Source organism: Haliaeetus leucocephalus, unplaced genomic scaffold (genome assembly GCF_000737465.1).
Source record: "Haliaeetus leucocephalus isolate CR32 unplaced genomic scaffold, Haliaeetus_leucocephalus-4.0 Scaffold646, whole genome shotgun sequence".
Classification (NCBI taxonomy): domain Eukaryota; kingdom Metazoa; phylum Chordata; class Aves; order Accipitriformes; family Accipitridae; genus Haliaeetus; species Haliaeetus leucocephalus.
The window spans coordinates 4,139,229-4,151,843 of NW_010973082.1; the positions used below are offsets into that span (position 1 = coordinate 4,139,229).

General features: G+C 40.1%; 1 protein-coding gene across 1 annotated transcript in view; it reads left to right on the forward strand.

Moving 5' to 3' along the window:
* Positions 1-12,347, forward strand: part of UTP6 (UTP6, small subunit (SSU) processome component, homolog (yeast)) — an 18,563-nt gene extending 6,216 nt beyond the window's left edge. Inside the window, exons 2-19 of the mRNA XM_010578743.1 lie at positions 6-187; positions 809-850; positions 937-1,029; positions 1,683-1,730; positions 3,512-3,575; positions 4,128-4,246; positions 4,840-4,917; positions 5,350-5,431; positions 5,670-5,751; positions 6,409-6,590; positions 7,437-7,516; positions 8,210-8,287; positions 8,459-8,638; positions 9,388-9,468; positions 10,268-10,377; positions 10,464-10,530; positions 10,830-10,902; positions 12,064-12,347. Of these exons, the coding sequence (XP_010577045.1) occupies positions 6-187; positions 809-850; positions 937-1,029; positions 1,683-1,730; positions 3,512-3,575; positions 4,128-4,246; positions 4,840-4,917; positions 5,350-5,431; positions 5,670-5,751; positions 6,409-6,590; positions 7,437-7,516; positions 8,210-8,287; positions 8,459-8,638; positions 9,388-9,468; positions 10,268-10,377; positions 10,464-10,530; positions 10,830-10,902; positions 12,064-12,221 (1,799 nt within the window). The 3' untranslated portion in view covers positions 12,222-12,347. The remainder of the gene's footprint in view (positions 1-5; positions 188-808; positions 851-936; positions 1,030-1,682; positions 1,731-3,511; positions 3,576-4,127; positions 4,247-4,839; positions 4,918-5,349; positions 5,432-5,669; positions 5,752-6,408; positions 6,591-7,436; positions 7,517-8,209; positions 8,288-8,458; positions 8,639-9,387; positions 9,469-10,267; positions 10,378-10,463; positions 10,531-10,829; positions 10,903-12,063) is intronic.
* Positions 12,348-12,615: the final 268 nt, after the last annotated feature.

Genomic DNA, 12,615 nt, shown 5'->3' on the forward strand with positions numbered 1-12,615 from the left:
CGGAGGGCCGCGGCGGCGGCGGGACTGGGTGTCCGGAGAGGGGCCGCGAACGCGGGCGGCGCGGCCCGGCTTGCTGCGCTGGCTGATTTCCCCTTCCCGCAGGGCCGTGCTGAGGAAGGCCTCGGCTCTGGAGTACAAAATACAGCGGAGAACCCTTCGGAAGGAGGATTTTATTAATTATATTCAGGTAGGCTTTATTGATTAGCAGAGCGCGCTAGCTCACGTTGTAGAGCCAGCGCGGTTAGCAGTTACGTGATTTTGTAGTGACCCGCGTGGAAGACGGGCTGCCTCTTGAGGCCTCTCCTCAGCTGGCCCCTGGTGCTCACTTGTAAGTGGTTTATCGGCACGCACTCGCTATTAAGACCCACCAGAGCATGAAGCATGGCCAGGAGTTAGTTGGTGCTCGGTTTGGGATGAGAGAGGCTTCATCCTTGTGAATTTTTCCTATAGTTTCTTGTCTCTCCAGGGGTGCAGACACCCCAGTTCCCTGATGTGCTGTGCAAATTGTAGTTAAGTGTAATAAATTTTTTGTGGTGTTAGAAGTTTGGCTTGTGCGTTACGATTCTAGGAATGTGGGGTCCTAACAACTCAAGTCTGAAATACCAATGCAATACAAATATTCAAGCTGAATTTCAGTCACCCTTAGAAATGTAGTGAGCCAACCAAAAAATTGTTGTTTGCGTTTTCCTGGATGTAATTTTTATTGTCCGCTTGATTAGCTATAAAAAACTTGATCTGTATTTTTTTTTCCCTTACTGTTAAGTGTCTACTCATTTGCTTTGAAATGTTTTTTTTCTCCCCATTCCAGTATGAAATTAATCTGCTGGAACTGATAAAGAAAAGAAGAGCAGTAAGTTTGTCAATTATTTAGAGTGCAAAATACTTTATGCCAAATTTTCTATTGCAATAAAATTAATACTTTTTTTTCCCTCCTAGCGCATTGGATATTCGTTTAAGAAGGATGAAATTGAGAACTCCATTCTGCATAGAGTCCATAGCCTTTTCAACCGTGCTATAGGGAAATGGAAAGTAAGTTTGTTTATTTGTACTGATAGATTGAAAAAATGCCCTTTTGGTATGTAAAATTATCTAGATATCATTGCCACCAGGTATTTGCAATAATACACAAGAATGTAGTAGAAAAACTAAGTGGACATATGGTCTTACAGTTAGCAGTAGCCTAGAAGTAGGTCATTCATACCAGATAGATGTTTTTTTACACGAACAATATTTTGTCCTTTCTGAGTTATTAGTCCTCAACTGTCTAGAGCCATGTATTGCAATGTGAGTTTGGTCTGTCTGCTTGCAAGGACTAGAAACAGAATGAAAAGAACTTTTAGCTGCTTTAGGAAAAGATTGTCTTAATAAATCTAATGGTAAAACCTAAAGAAGGTGCCTCAGAAACCATTACAGTGAGCTCTCTATTGAGTTCAGTGTAACACAGATTTGATTGAAGAAGCTGCGAGGGTGTATCTTGAGATGGGAGGGTTGGTTTTCTTTGGATGTTTTGCAGGAATTTGAAGATCGGGTCGGGGGCAGAAAGGGAAATTGAGATTCAAAATTCCTTCTCTGTGCACGCCAAGTCATCGTACCAAGGGCGTATTGTCTGCTTGTCAATGTGCAAGTGGTTTTGTGCTTGCCTTATCATAAGGTTGATCCTCTCCCCCTTGCATTTCCAACAGGAAGATGTCCAACTTTGGCTTTCACATGTTGCATTTTGCAAACAGTGGGTGAGTTTTCAAAATGCTAATCTTATCTTATTTGAGATGCTGGATTGGTGTTTAATCAGGTATCTGGTACTTGAATTACAAGACGGGGTACTGCCACATGCTGTAATAATGAAATGATTTTAATAGTAGTATTGGAGCTGCCTGGGCTTTTCACTGATGTATGTACATGTAGAGTTTGACTCAGAATGAATTAGCGTAAAATTTGATGCTTGCAGGTGGCAAAGGTGCAGCTGATTGCATTGAATCTAGAGTACCATCTGGTTTGGGAGAATCCTAATATTGGTTATACCTTCTCTGGAATGAGTGGATCACCTGTCTGTGAATTGTGGTTTTGTTCCAAACATTTCTTACAGTGGCTATGCTGAAAAGTATAATTCTGGCAATTCTCTACTTTGTAAACTTACCTGTGCAAGTCTTCACATTTGTGGTATGTTGACCCTGGCTGGATGCCAGGTGGCCACCAAAGCCACTCTATCACTCCCCCTCCTCAACTGGACAGGGGAGAGAAAATATATCAAAAGGCTCAGAGGTCAAAATAAGGACAGGGAGAGATCGCTCAACCAATTGCTGTTACGGGCAAAACAGACTCAACTTAGGGAAGATTAACTTAATTTATTGCCAGTCAAACCAGAGCAGGGCAATGAGAAATAAAACCAAATCTTAAAACACCTTCCCTCTATCCCCCCCTTCTTCCCGGGCACAGCTTCACTCCCAATTTTCTCTCCCTCCTCCCCCCAGCGGTGCAGGGGGACCAGGAATGGGGGTTACGATCAGTTCATCACACGTTGTCTGTGCTGCTCCATCCTCTTCAGGGGCAGGACTCCTCACACTCTTACCCTGCTCCAGTTTGGGGTCCCTCCCAGGGGAGACAGTCCTCCACGAACTTCAACGTAGGTCTTTCCCACGGTCTGCAGTTCTTCACGAACAGGTCCAGCGTGGGTCCCTTCCCTGGCGTCCAGTCGTTCAGGATCACACTGCTCCAGCTTGGGTCCCCCATGGGGTCACAAGTCCTGCCAGCAAACCTGCTCCAGTGCGGGCTTCCCACGGGGTCACAGCCTCCTTCGGGCATCCACCTGCTCTGGTGTGGGGTCCTCTCCGGGCTGCAGGTGGATATCTGCTCCACCGTGGACCTCCATGGGCTGCAGGGGAATCTGCTCCAGTGCCTGGAGCACCTTCTCCCCTTCCTGCTTCACAGACCTTGGGGTTTGCAGGGTTGTTTCTCTTAAATTTTCTCACTCCTCTGGCTGCAGTTTCTGTGCCGCAGCAACTTTTTTTTCCTTCTTAAATATGTTATCACAGAAGCGCTACCACTGTCGCTGATGGGCTCGGCCTTGGCCAGCGGTGGGTCCATCTTGGAGCTTCTCCCAGAAGCCACCCCTGTAACCCCCCTGTTACCAAAACCTTGCCACACAAACCCAGTACAACATGATTATTATTATTATTAGTCATTGTGCTTCCTGTACTGAAGAAAGTGACCTTGCAATAGGAATGTAAGTGGCCAAAGAAAAATGCAGTCTTTACCTCAAAAGCGGTCAGTTTTGTGATACAGGCAACATTTGTGTTAGCTAGATTTGATTTAACTACGCTAATCTAGTCTGGTAACATTTGAAAGCGGCCAATATTGAACAAATATGAGAAACTTCCAACTGAAGATGAAGTAGCAGAAAAGTGTCTTTTCCAGTACAATTGCATTACAACTTGTAACCTTTCATAATGAGACTTTGGTTCTGGTGGTTCAGTTCGGTACTAGAGGGGGTAAACCAAACCTTCTTGTTTTACAGAATGCAAAACATCAGCTTAGTAAGGTGTTTTCTTCCATGTTGGCCATTCATCCAAATAAACCAGGTAAATAAAACAATGGCGAGTGCTGCATAAATGACTCGGTATAGATTGTGTAGTGTTAGTTTAAGTTCTTATAGATCTCAGTTCAAGCGACTGGGGTAAAAGTTCCTACTCACTTTTCTTTGCCTTGCTGCTACTTCAGAGAGAAGGGCTCTGACAGGGATTGTACTGAGCAATCAAAAGGTGATGTGAAGTAGGTGTCCCCATGGGCTGAATGACCATTTCCCAGGTAGACTGGGGACTAGGTAAATGTTTCAGAGGTAGGAGATTTTGAATACTCATGGCTGCTTTTTGGCTTTTAAAGACATTCACGTCATTGGATCTGTAGCTATACCAGATTAAACTTCCTGGATCTGCTTAGCTTTTAGTCCTTTGAACTTGGTTTTAACATGAGAGATAATTAGTCTTATTGCATTGCTGAGCTCATGGTTATGTTGGGGTGGGTACATTGAACAAAAGCAACCTGTGCATCCTGGAGAGTAGCTTCAAAAGGGGTTCTCATGACCAGCTACTTGCTTTGACTTAAAATGAATTTATTTGTATCATCTGTTGCAGCACTGTGGATTATGGCAGCAAAATGGGAAATGGAGACACAGCTCTCGTCAGAAAGTGCTAGGCACTTGTTCCTTCGTGCTTTGCGCTTCCATCCAGAGTGCCCAAAACTTTATCAAGAAGTGAGTTCCTGGTTTTCTTCTATGACCAATTACTTGATCAGTCAGGGCAAATCAGTCCAGCATATTTCTCAGATCAGTCTGAGAAAACTGGAAAAAACTTGTTTTGCCATCAGTGGGGAAATGTCAAAAAGATCTAAAAAAGAAGAAAGTACTATTTACTGGTAGCATTTATCAATTGTTTAGCAAATCCTGTATTTATGTATGCAGAGTGAGGATTTTAAACTGTTTTATAGATAAATGTGTCAGAATTCCCTTTTAAAGCACTGTAAGCTCAGCTAGGACATAGTTCTGTGGATTAGATCTGGCATCCCTAGCCTTTGCTAGGGAACATGGTTTTCTTTGAAGGCAAGTTAAGGTTTAAAGAATGACTAGAAAGTGGTAGTTTCTGCATGTGGGAAATCTCTGAGTGAATATGTAGGGCAGATAGCTATATGTACAAACCTTTAAAAACCAAGGCTCTTGGACATATGTGGGATGTTGGCAAAGTTCTGATTTGTAGCTTCTCAGATAGCTTGTTTAGCGCATTTGTGGTCTTAGGTGTTTTATGATTTATCCCCACCCCCACAATAATTTCATTTTATTCTCTCCTGCAGTATTTCAGAATGGAGCTGATGCATGCTGAAAAACAGAGGAAGGAAAAGAAAGAATTTGAACAAGCAAAGATGGACTTGGTAGGTCAGCTAAACTTACTTGAGAGATATTGTCTGCTTGCGAATCACACATTTGAATGCATAGTTTCAAGAGATCTGTATTAATTGTTTGTTTGAGAAGAGCTTAGAGAAAGTTTTTGTTGATGTTCTGTTCCTGCATTAAGCTTTTCAAGTGTTGGCTGATGCTCAGCTCAAATACTTCATATGTTGGCTTTTCTATACGTTTGTAAAGTCTTTTGTTACATCCCTCAGTTTGAAAGCTAGTAGTAATTTCTGGAAAGGAATAGTTAAACTTATTATCTCTTACTTCTTTATAGTTGACTTGTGCAAATTAGATTAAGATAGATTTAGATGAAGAAAAACAATTTCTTCTGATTTTTTTTCTATGTTAGCAAAAATGGTAGCTGAGAAAAGAAAACGATTTTTTCAACGATGTTATGCTTGATATTGCAGGGGGAATTCAATTATTCTGAAGAGATTCTCAATGGGGAAATGGCTCGCATAATCTACAGGGATGCTGCTCAGAAAATTAAAGGTGATTGAATGTTTCTTGTACTCAGTAGGAAAGTTGTCACCTTTAACTCTACTGCAGTAGGTAATACAGATAGATTATCATACGGGTGGGACACTGAAATTTATAGAAAAGGGTATCTATCTAGAAACTTCAATGTTATCTGTGTCTTGACAAAAGCTTGCAAAGGTATAGAAATGCAAAGTGTGCAATGGTTGTAATACTCCACTTGATGGCTTTTTTTTTTTCTCTTGAAATGTAGGTGTTGAATTCCATCTGGCTGTGCTTTCTATTGCAAAGCTCTTTGATTTTACCCAGGATTTGCAAAAAGAAATTCTTGAAAGGTGAGGTGTGGTTTTGTGTTGGGGTTTTTTTGTTGGTTTTTTTGTTTGTTTGTTTTTTTTTTTTTTAATAAACACATTCTCATAACCTCTCTAATTTATAGTGGGTTGACAGGTTAACAACTAAAGGCTATTTGTCTAGGCAAATAGAATGTTAAGGCCTATGGGAAATCCTTTAAGAAAAACAAAATGTGAGGCAAGTATGCTTTTTAGAAAAGGATATTTGTATCTAACTTCAGAAAAGGCTTTGAGAAGCTGCTAAGAAAAAAGTAGATAAAATACAGTTGTCACTGAATAATTACTATGTTTCTGTAAACTTACTGCAGGAACTGTTGATTTTCCTTGTTTACTTTGTGGTTCTTTTGCATCTTTAGTTTCCCCAGTTGTTCCTCTCTCAAAAGAAAGATCTTTCTCAAAAGATCTTTCTCACATGCTGCCTGTCTAGTTCATGCTGTTATTGGAGAATATCCATACTAAAAAAACCCACCTCAAAATAGACTAATGTTCTGTCTTTCTCTTGTGGAAAGGTAAAATGTTTTTTCTCTGGCATTTGATTACTTAGAAATTAAGTACAACTCCATACCAGTATAACAACACTTCTAAACATACTTGCGAAAGAAGAATGGCGGTTGAAGGGTATTACAGACATGGTGTGTTTAGTTTGCAGACCAAGTATGCTGATGATCCTCTTACATGGGACTACATGGCCCGTCGTGAGCTGGACCTGGGGTCCCTGCAGTCCACAGAACACACCACAAAACAGATGAAAGTATCTGAAATGACCCAGAGAGAGGAACGGTGCTGTGCAGTCTTCGAAGAGGCTGTGAGAGCAGTGCCAACAGGTGAAAAGTTCTGCCTGCATTTTAACGTTTTTTCCTGGTAGTTCAGCATACTGTATACTGTGAAAGTTTTGAAGTGGGTGTTGGCAGGCTCTACCATACCTAAGAGAAGGCAAGCAGTTTTTAGATGCTACCTTTTTGAGATCTATTTTATGTGTTACTTGGGTTATTTTCCAATGCATTTATGCTCTTGAAGGAGCTGCTTAACTGAAAGTGCTTTTTGTTGCTTGTTTGCTTTTATTAATGTGACTTAACCAATGAGGAGAGTAGAAGCCCACAGATGAATAGAGGTTTGGAAGTTGTAAATAGAGAAAATTTCCTAAACAAAGGAAACCTGTAGAACTCAAGTATATTGCTGGTTAGCTGTGAGTAAGCAATGTTTTTGAATTGCCAGTGCAGTGGATATCCAACTTCAACATCTGGCATTGTCCTTGCTCTCAAAGGAGGCTCTCAAGGGACTATCTGTGGAGCGGACTCAAATTTGCTGCTTATATAGGCTTTCAAGACAAGGATTTTCTTGGCTGCCTGTGAGTGTCCTCACTCTTGCAGGCCCAGTGAAAACTACAGGCAAAGGGTGCACTGAACATCAATTGTGACAGCATGTGCTGAAGCCTCAGCTGAACTAAGAGCTTAATGCTCTTTAGAAAGAGTTACTGGTTGCAGCTTATACTGAGAAACTGTTTTTAAATGTTAGTGTTATAAATGTAGGGCCTTTTTTATAATACAACATTTTAAAACAAAGTTGGTGTTAATACATAGTTCTTGGATTCTCTATATTCCTCAAAGACAAATACTTGTGCTTACTCTTGTGATTATATAAAGTGTGATATTATGCCTTTGATTCTACAGGGGACATGTGGAAATGCTACATCACTTTTTGCTTGGAGAGATATAACAGGAAAACCAACAGTGAAGAATTAAAGCAAAAGGTAAAAGCTTATTAGGAAATCATAGTAACAAATAATCCCTATTTTTACTGACTTCTGTAATCTGTCAGACAAGGAGAAAATATATTTTGACATTTTATCAGAAATACTTACCAGCAGCCATCATTAAAAATTGTTTAGTCTCCATCTGAGGGGATTGCTTTTACTGTCAGGCTCACGTGGCCTGCCTGAACATGAATAACTTGGGCATAAACCAGTCTTGTCAGTAAAGTACAGTGACCTCTTTGGATGGAAGTTAAGAGTGCAAACTTGTTAATGTTCGCTGACAGTCCTACAAACCTGTGCTTGTTCAAAGAAAAGAATGAGTTAAAATGACTCTTGCAAATAAGTCTGAGTAAAATTTGGTGCTGGCACATGGGCACCTTAATTATGCATCTGTGCTTGGGTGTGGCTCAGTGAATTAAATGATCATCCTGTGCAGTTTGGTTGCCTTTTAATACAGTAAAAGAACATTGCTATGTTGTTATTTTGCTCCTTAAGGAAGAAGTGTAATTCAAATGCTCAGATTTTCCCTTTATTGTGGATTGTATGCAGGTACCTAAAGCATTAGATACGTAACTTACTGAATTTCAGTGACATGTTGATACACTAATCCACTGGGCTTCTTGTAATGCTGGGATCTGGTATATGCAGGAATAACGCTTATTTCCTTTACTTTTTCTTTGTTGGTTCTAGAGGCTGGAGAGGATGCTGGGTGTGTTCAACAAAGCCCATGAGTCCAGTTTGCTGCCAGAAGCTCTCTATAAGCAGTGGGTAAGCGTTGACACAGGAATATAGATTGTGAGACTGTCCTGCATTGCTTGTGTGCCTATCTCTACCATTTTGAGTAGATAGAAGGGTGGGCAATATTTTGATCAAGGCGTTGCTTTTTAACAAGGTACTACAAATTTCTTGTGGTGATTAGCTGTATCTGCTGGGTTTTAGCTTCAACTATTACTGGAGTTCAACCTCTTTGAGAAGGCTACGGAGGTGGCAGAAGCTGCAACTAGGCGCTTCAGCATGTCAGTGGAAATGTGGCAGATGAGGCTGCAGGTGCTGATCCAACTGAAGAGTGATGATGTGACCCACTGTTTTGAAGAAGCCGTTAAGCACATGAAATCTAAGGTCTGTGCTGGTTTTATGGAATTGCATGCATTAGTCTTGGGTAGGAAACCTCTAAAGTTTATTTGAGTGTTTTTCTCTTTCTCTCTCTTTTTTTTTTTTTACTTTACAAGGCATTCAAAGTCCTGAACCATTTTGAAGTCAAAAATAAGAACTTGACATTTCACATGCACATTGCATTCAGGAGCGTTAGGGAAGGAATTGCATATTCACTTCATATTCACAGTTTTAAAGTCTGAATGCTCACAGGTGTCATTTTGCATACTCTTCTAGCAGTCAGCTGGTATTCTTTGTGCCTTACTTGAAAAATGTGTTTCTTTTTCTTCACTGTCCTGATATATTGTTTGCATGTGTGGTATTTCAGACCTTGAATTAGCTTTGTGCTCTCTTACTGTTGCATTTCAAGCCCTGGGCACAAGGAGTGAGGAGAGGAAACAAGGTGATTTGTTTCTTTCCTACTTGTTGTTCTTGGAAGTTACCTTTGTACTGCAGTGTTTGGTGAGGCAGAAGAACTTGTCTCTCATCCATGGCAACACATCTTGCACTGTCCAGCTAAGTAGTATTTGTCCTGTAAGTGAGAAAGGGAGCAAGAAGTGATTTCAGTGTGCAGTCCAAAGTTGTCTTTCTAAGAGCTCTGTCTAAAGGACATTTTTTAAGGCAGCTGTAATACAGAACCTGGTTGGATGTGTTGCTGTTTCTGTAAATGGGGGTCACTGCATTTCAATCATTTGATTTACCTGCTTACATTGTAGGGCACTTTGCCATTATGGACCCTCTGGGTAGAATGGAGTGAAGGCACAAACAGCAAAGAAGACACAGAAGCTCTCTACGAGGTGCTTGGCTAATAGAAATCTACTTTTGATGACAGTGTGTAAATAAACGGGAATGATGTGTGTGGATGGAATGTGTAACAAATGTTGTAAAATTGTGTATGTTATAAAAAATCAGTTGCACATAGGCTCATAAATACAAATGTCGTCCCCATGCTTCTAAGACATCTTGATCTTTGTAAGCACAACCATTGATGGACATTTACTTTTCTTTTACTTCGTGGTCTAGAATTTTTGCTGTATTTTCAGAAGTCTATCTGAACATGGAAAAGAGAATTTTCCAATCTGTGTGAAAACATCAACCTTGCTACAGAAAACTCAAGAACAAAACTGGGGCTTTAATCTCACTGTAAATTCCCTAAATACCTTGGGGCAAAACATTTCCTCTTTGCCTGGCGGGTTAGGTTGTTCCCTCCCACCATTTACAACATAAAACACGTATTTCAGGTGGAAGCTTAAATTTGGTTGTTTGCAGAGCATTGTGAAACCCTCTGCATGAAGGATGTTGGGGGAATGCCAACTGCCAGCTGTATGGAATATTGGAGGAGACATGTATTTTAGGTTACAACTAATATTTTAATTTGAAAAATATTGGATGTGTTACCTAATGGTGTTTTTCAGGCATCATTTGGGATGCTTTTGTCCAGTACTTTGTCTCACTTAAGAGATCTGCTTTATGTCAGATGCCTAATTAGGGAGAAGGTACTATTTTGGTTTCTTCTCCCTTGTTGCCTTTTAATTGTAGCTTATGTGGTTATTTTGTTTTGGTTTTTGGTTTTTTTTTTCTCCTTTAAACTTGCAGAGATCCTTACATGCCACAACTCCTGCTGAATCTGTGACTATGAAAGAAATGTATCTTGACTGGACTTACAGAAATGGTGGTTATAAGAAAGTTAAAAGAGTCTTTACCAGGTGACAAATAAAACCTTCAAACCTGATTGTTCTAGGGCATATGTTAAAAGGCTTGAAGTCTAAAGTTACTTATGTTTTTATTTCAGCCTGTGTGAAAATCGTCCATTTTCACTTGATTTCTTCAGGAAGATGATCCAAATAGAAAAGGAGCAAGTAAGTTGTTGAATATCCAATTAGTGCCTTGTATTTGTAAAAATACATTTCTAACTTTGGATTTAAATACGTAACAGAGGGCTTACGAGTAGTGTCATTAGTTTGTGATCAGTTCATATTTGTCTTCTAAAGTTGATTCATAGTATGTAATACAAAACCAAGTTCCATGGTAACTAATCTTTGGCAGTGTGCGTGTGTGTGTGTAATTACCATGACTCTTGTTCTTTGTAAGAATCTAATCAAGCTGCAGATACACTTCTGTAGAAAATAAATGGCCTTTTAATACCTTCCTTTGTTAGGAATCCTGCAAAATGCTTCATCTGAGAGAATACTATGAACGTGCCTTGAGAGAGTTTGGTTCAACAGATTCTGGTAAAGGGATTTTATTTATTTATTCATTCATTCATTCAGTGCTGCCTCTTTTAATTCCATCCATTTCAAAAGGTAGCTGTTTGTTCTTCCCTTGTGATTGCTGTCATGCAGAGTGGAGCTTATTTCTTCTGTGCCATTAAGTGCATGACACTCTGCAGCAACCCTTCACTTTCAGTCCAGGGTCGTTGTTCACAGTGGGATGGCTTCAGCAGAACTACTAGCAGATAAGGTTTTGACACTGGCTGGCATAAGAGATGTGTATCACCTTTAATTTGGATTTGTGAACAGTATGGATGTCGTGGTTTAACCCCAGCAAGCAGCTAAGCACCATGCAGCCGCTTGCTCATTTCCCCCTCACCCAGTGGGAGAGAATTGGGGGAAAAAAAAGTAAAACTCGTGGGTTGAGATAAGAACAGTTTAATAGGACAGAAAGGAAGAAAATAATTATGATAATCATAACAATAATAAAATTACAACAACAATAATAATAAAAGAATTGGAATAAACAAAACAAGTGATGCACAATGCAATTACCCACCACTCGCCAACCGATGCCCAGTTAGTTCCTGAGCAGTGATCCACCCCCCAGGCCAACTCCCCCCAGTTTATATACTGGGCTTGACATCACATGGTATGGAATATCCCTTTGGCCAGTTGGGGTCAGCTCTCCTGGCTGTGTCCCCTCCCAACTTCTGGTGCCCCTCCAGCCTTCTTGCTGGCTGGGCGTGAGAAGCTGAAAAATCCTTGACTTAGTATAAACACGACTTAGCAACAACTGAAAACATCAGTGTGTTATCAATGTTATTCTCATACTGAACCCAAAACAACACTGTACCAGCTACTAGAAAGAAAATTAACTCTATCCCAGCCAAAACCAGGACAATGGAGCTATGTTTTTATAATCAAGATTTCTGCAGTATTCCTTTTAAGAAAGTAAACAGCTCAATTACTGCTGCATTATTTCTTCAGACATCACTGTTCCAGCTGGGAATAGAAGCCAGGGTTTTGGTACTCAAGGGGCAGGGATTTGTAGTTCACAAAGTAAATCTCATTGCGTTAACATCAAGGACACTTAAAAAAGAGTTTCTAGATTAGGTTCGGTATGTATGTTAGGTAATATCCAATCAAAATCTAACCAGAACTTCTATTTTTCTTTTAAAGATCTCTGGCTGGATTATATCAAAGAGGAGCTAAGTCATCCCCAAGGTAGACCAGAAAACTGTGGGAGCATTCACTGGCGAGCTATGAAGATGTTGCAGGGAGACCTGGTGGAAGACTTTGTTTCCAAATACACGTTATTGCAAACTGGACATTTATGAAAAACTATAGTTAAATAGTTAAAACATGACTGCACAATTTTTTTTAACTTCTTTGTACAAAGGTAATTATGTTCCTGGATCTTATTAAAGTGTACCTTCTTTACATTCTTGCATATGTGGAAAAAAAAAAAATTCATCTGCCCCATTACAGTTGTTTATAGTGTTTCTTCTGCTGGTGGCAAGTTCAAGTGCACAGTTAGAGGAGAAAGCAAAGACATCTGAGGGTGTTCTTCATTGAGACTTCTGAGAGCAAACTCTTCCTTCTGCCTAAGCATTCAGATGGAATAGTCATAATGCATCATCAGCTTTTACACTCTGGAAAGCTAGTATTACAGCACATAAATGCAAAAAAAACCCCAAAACATGGAAACTGTACATGTGGGAGATCTTTGTA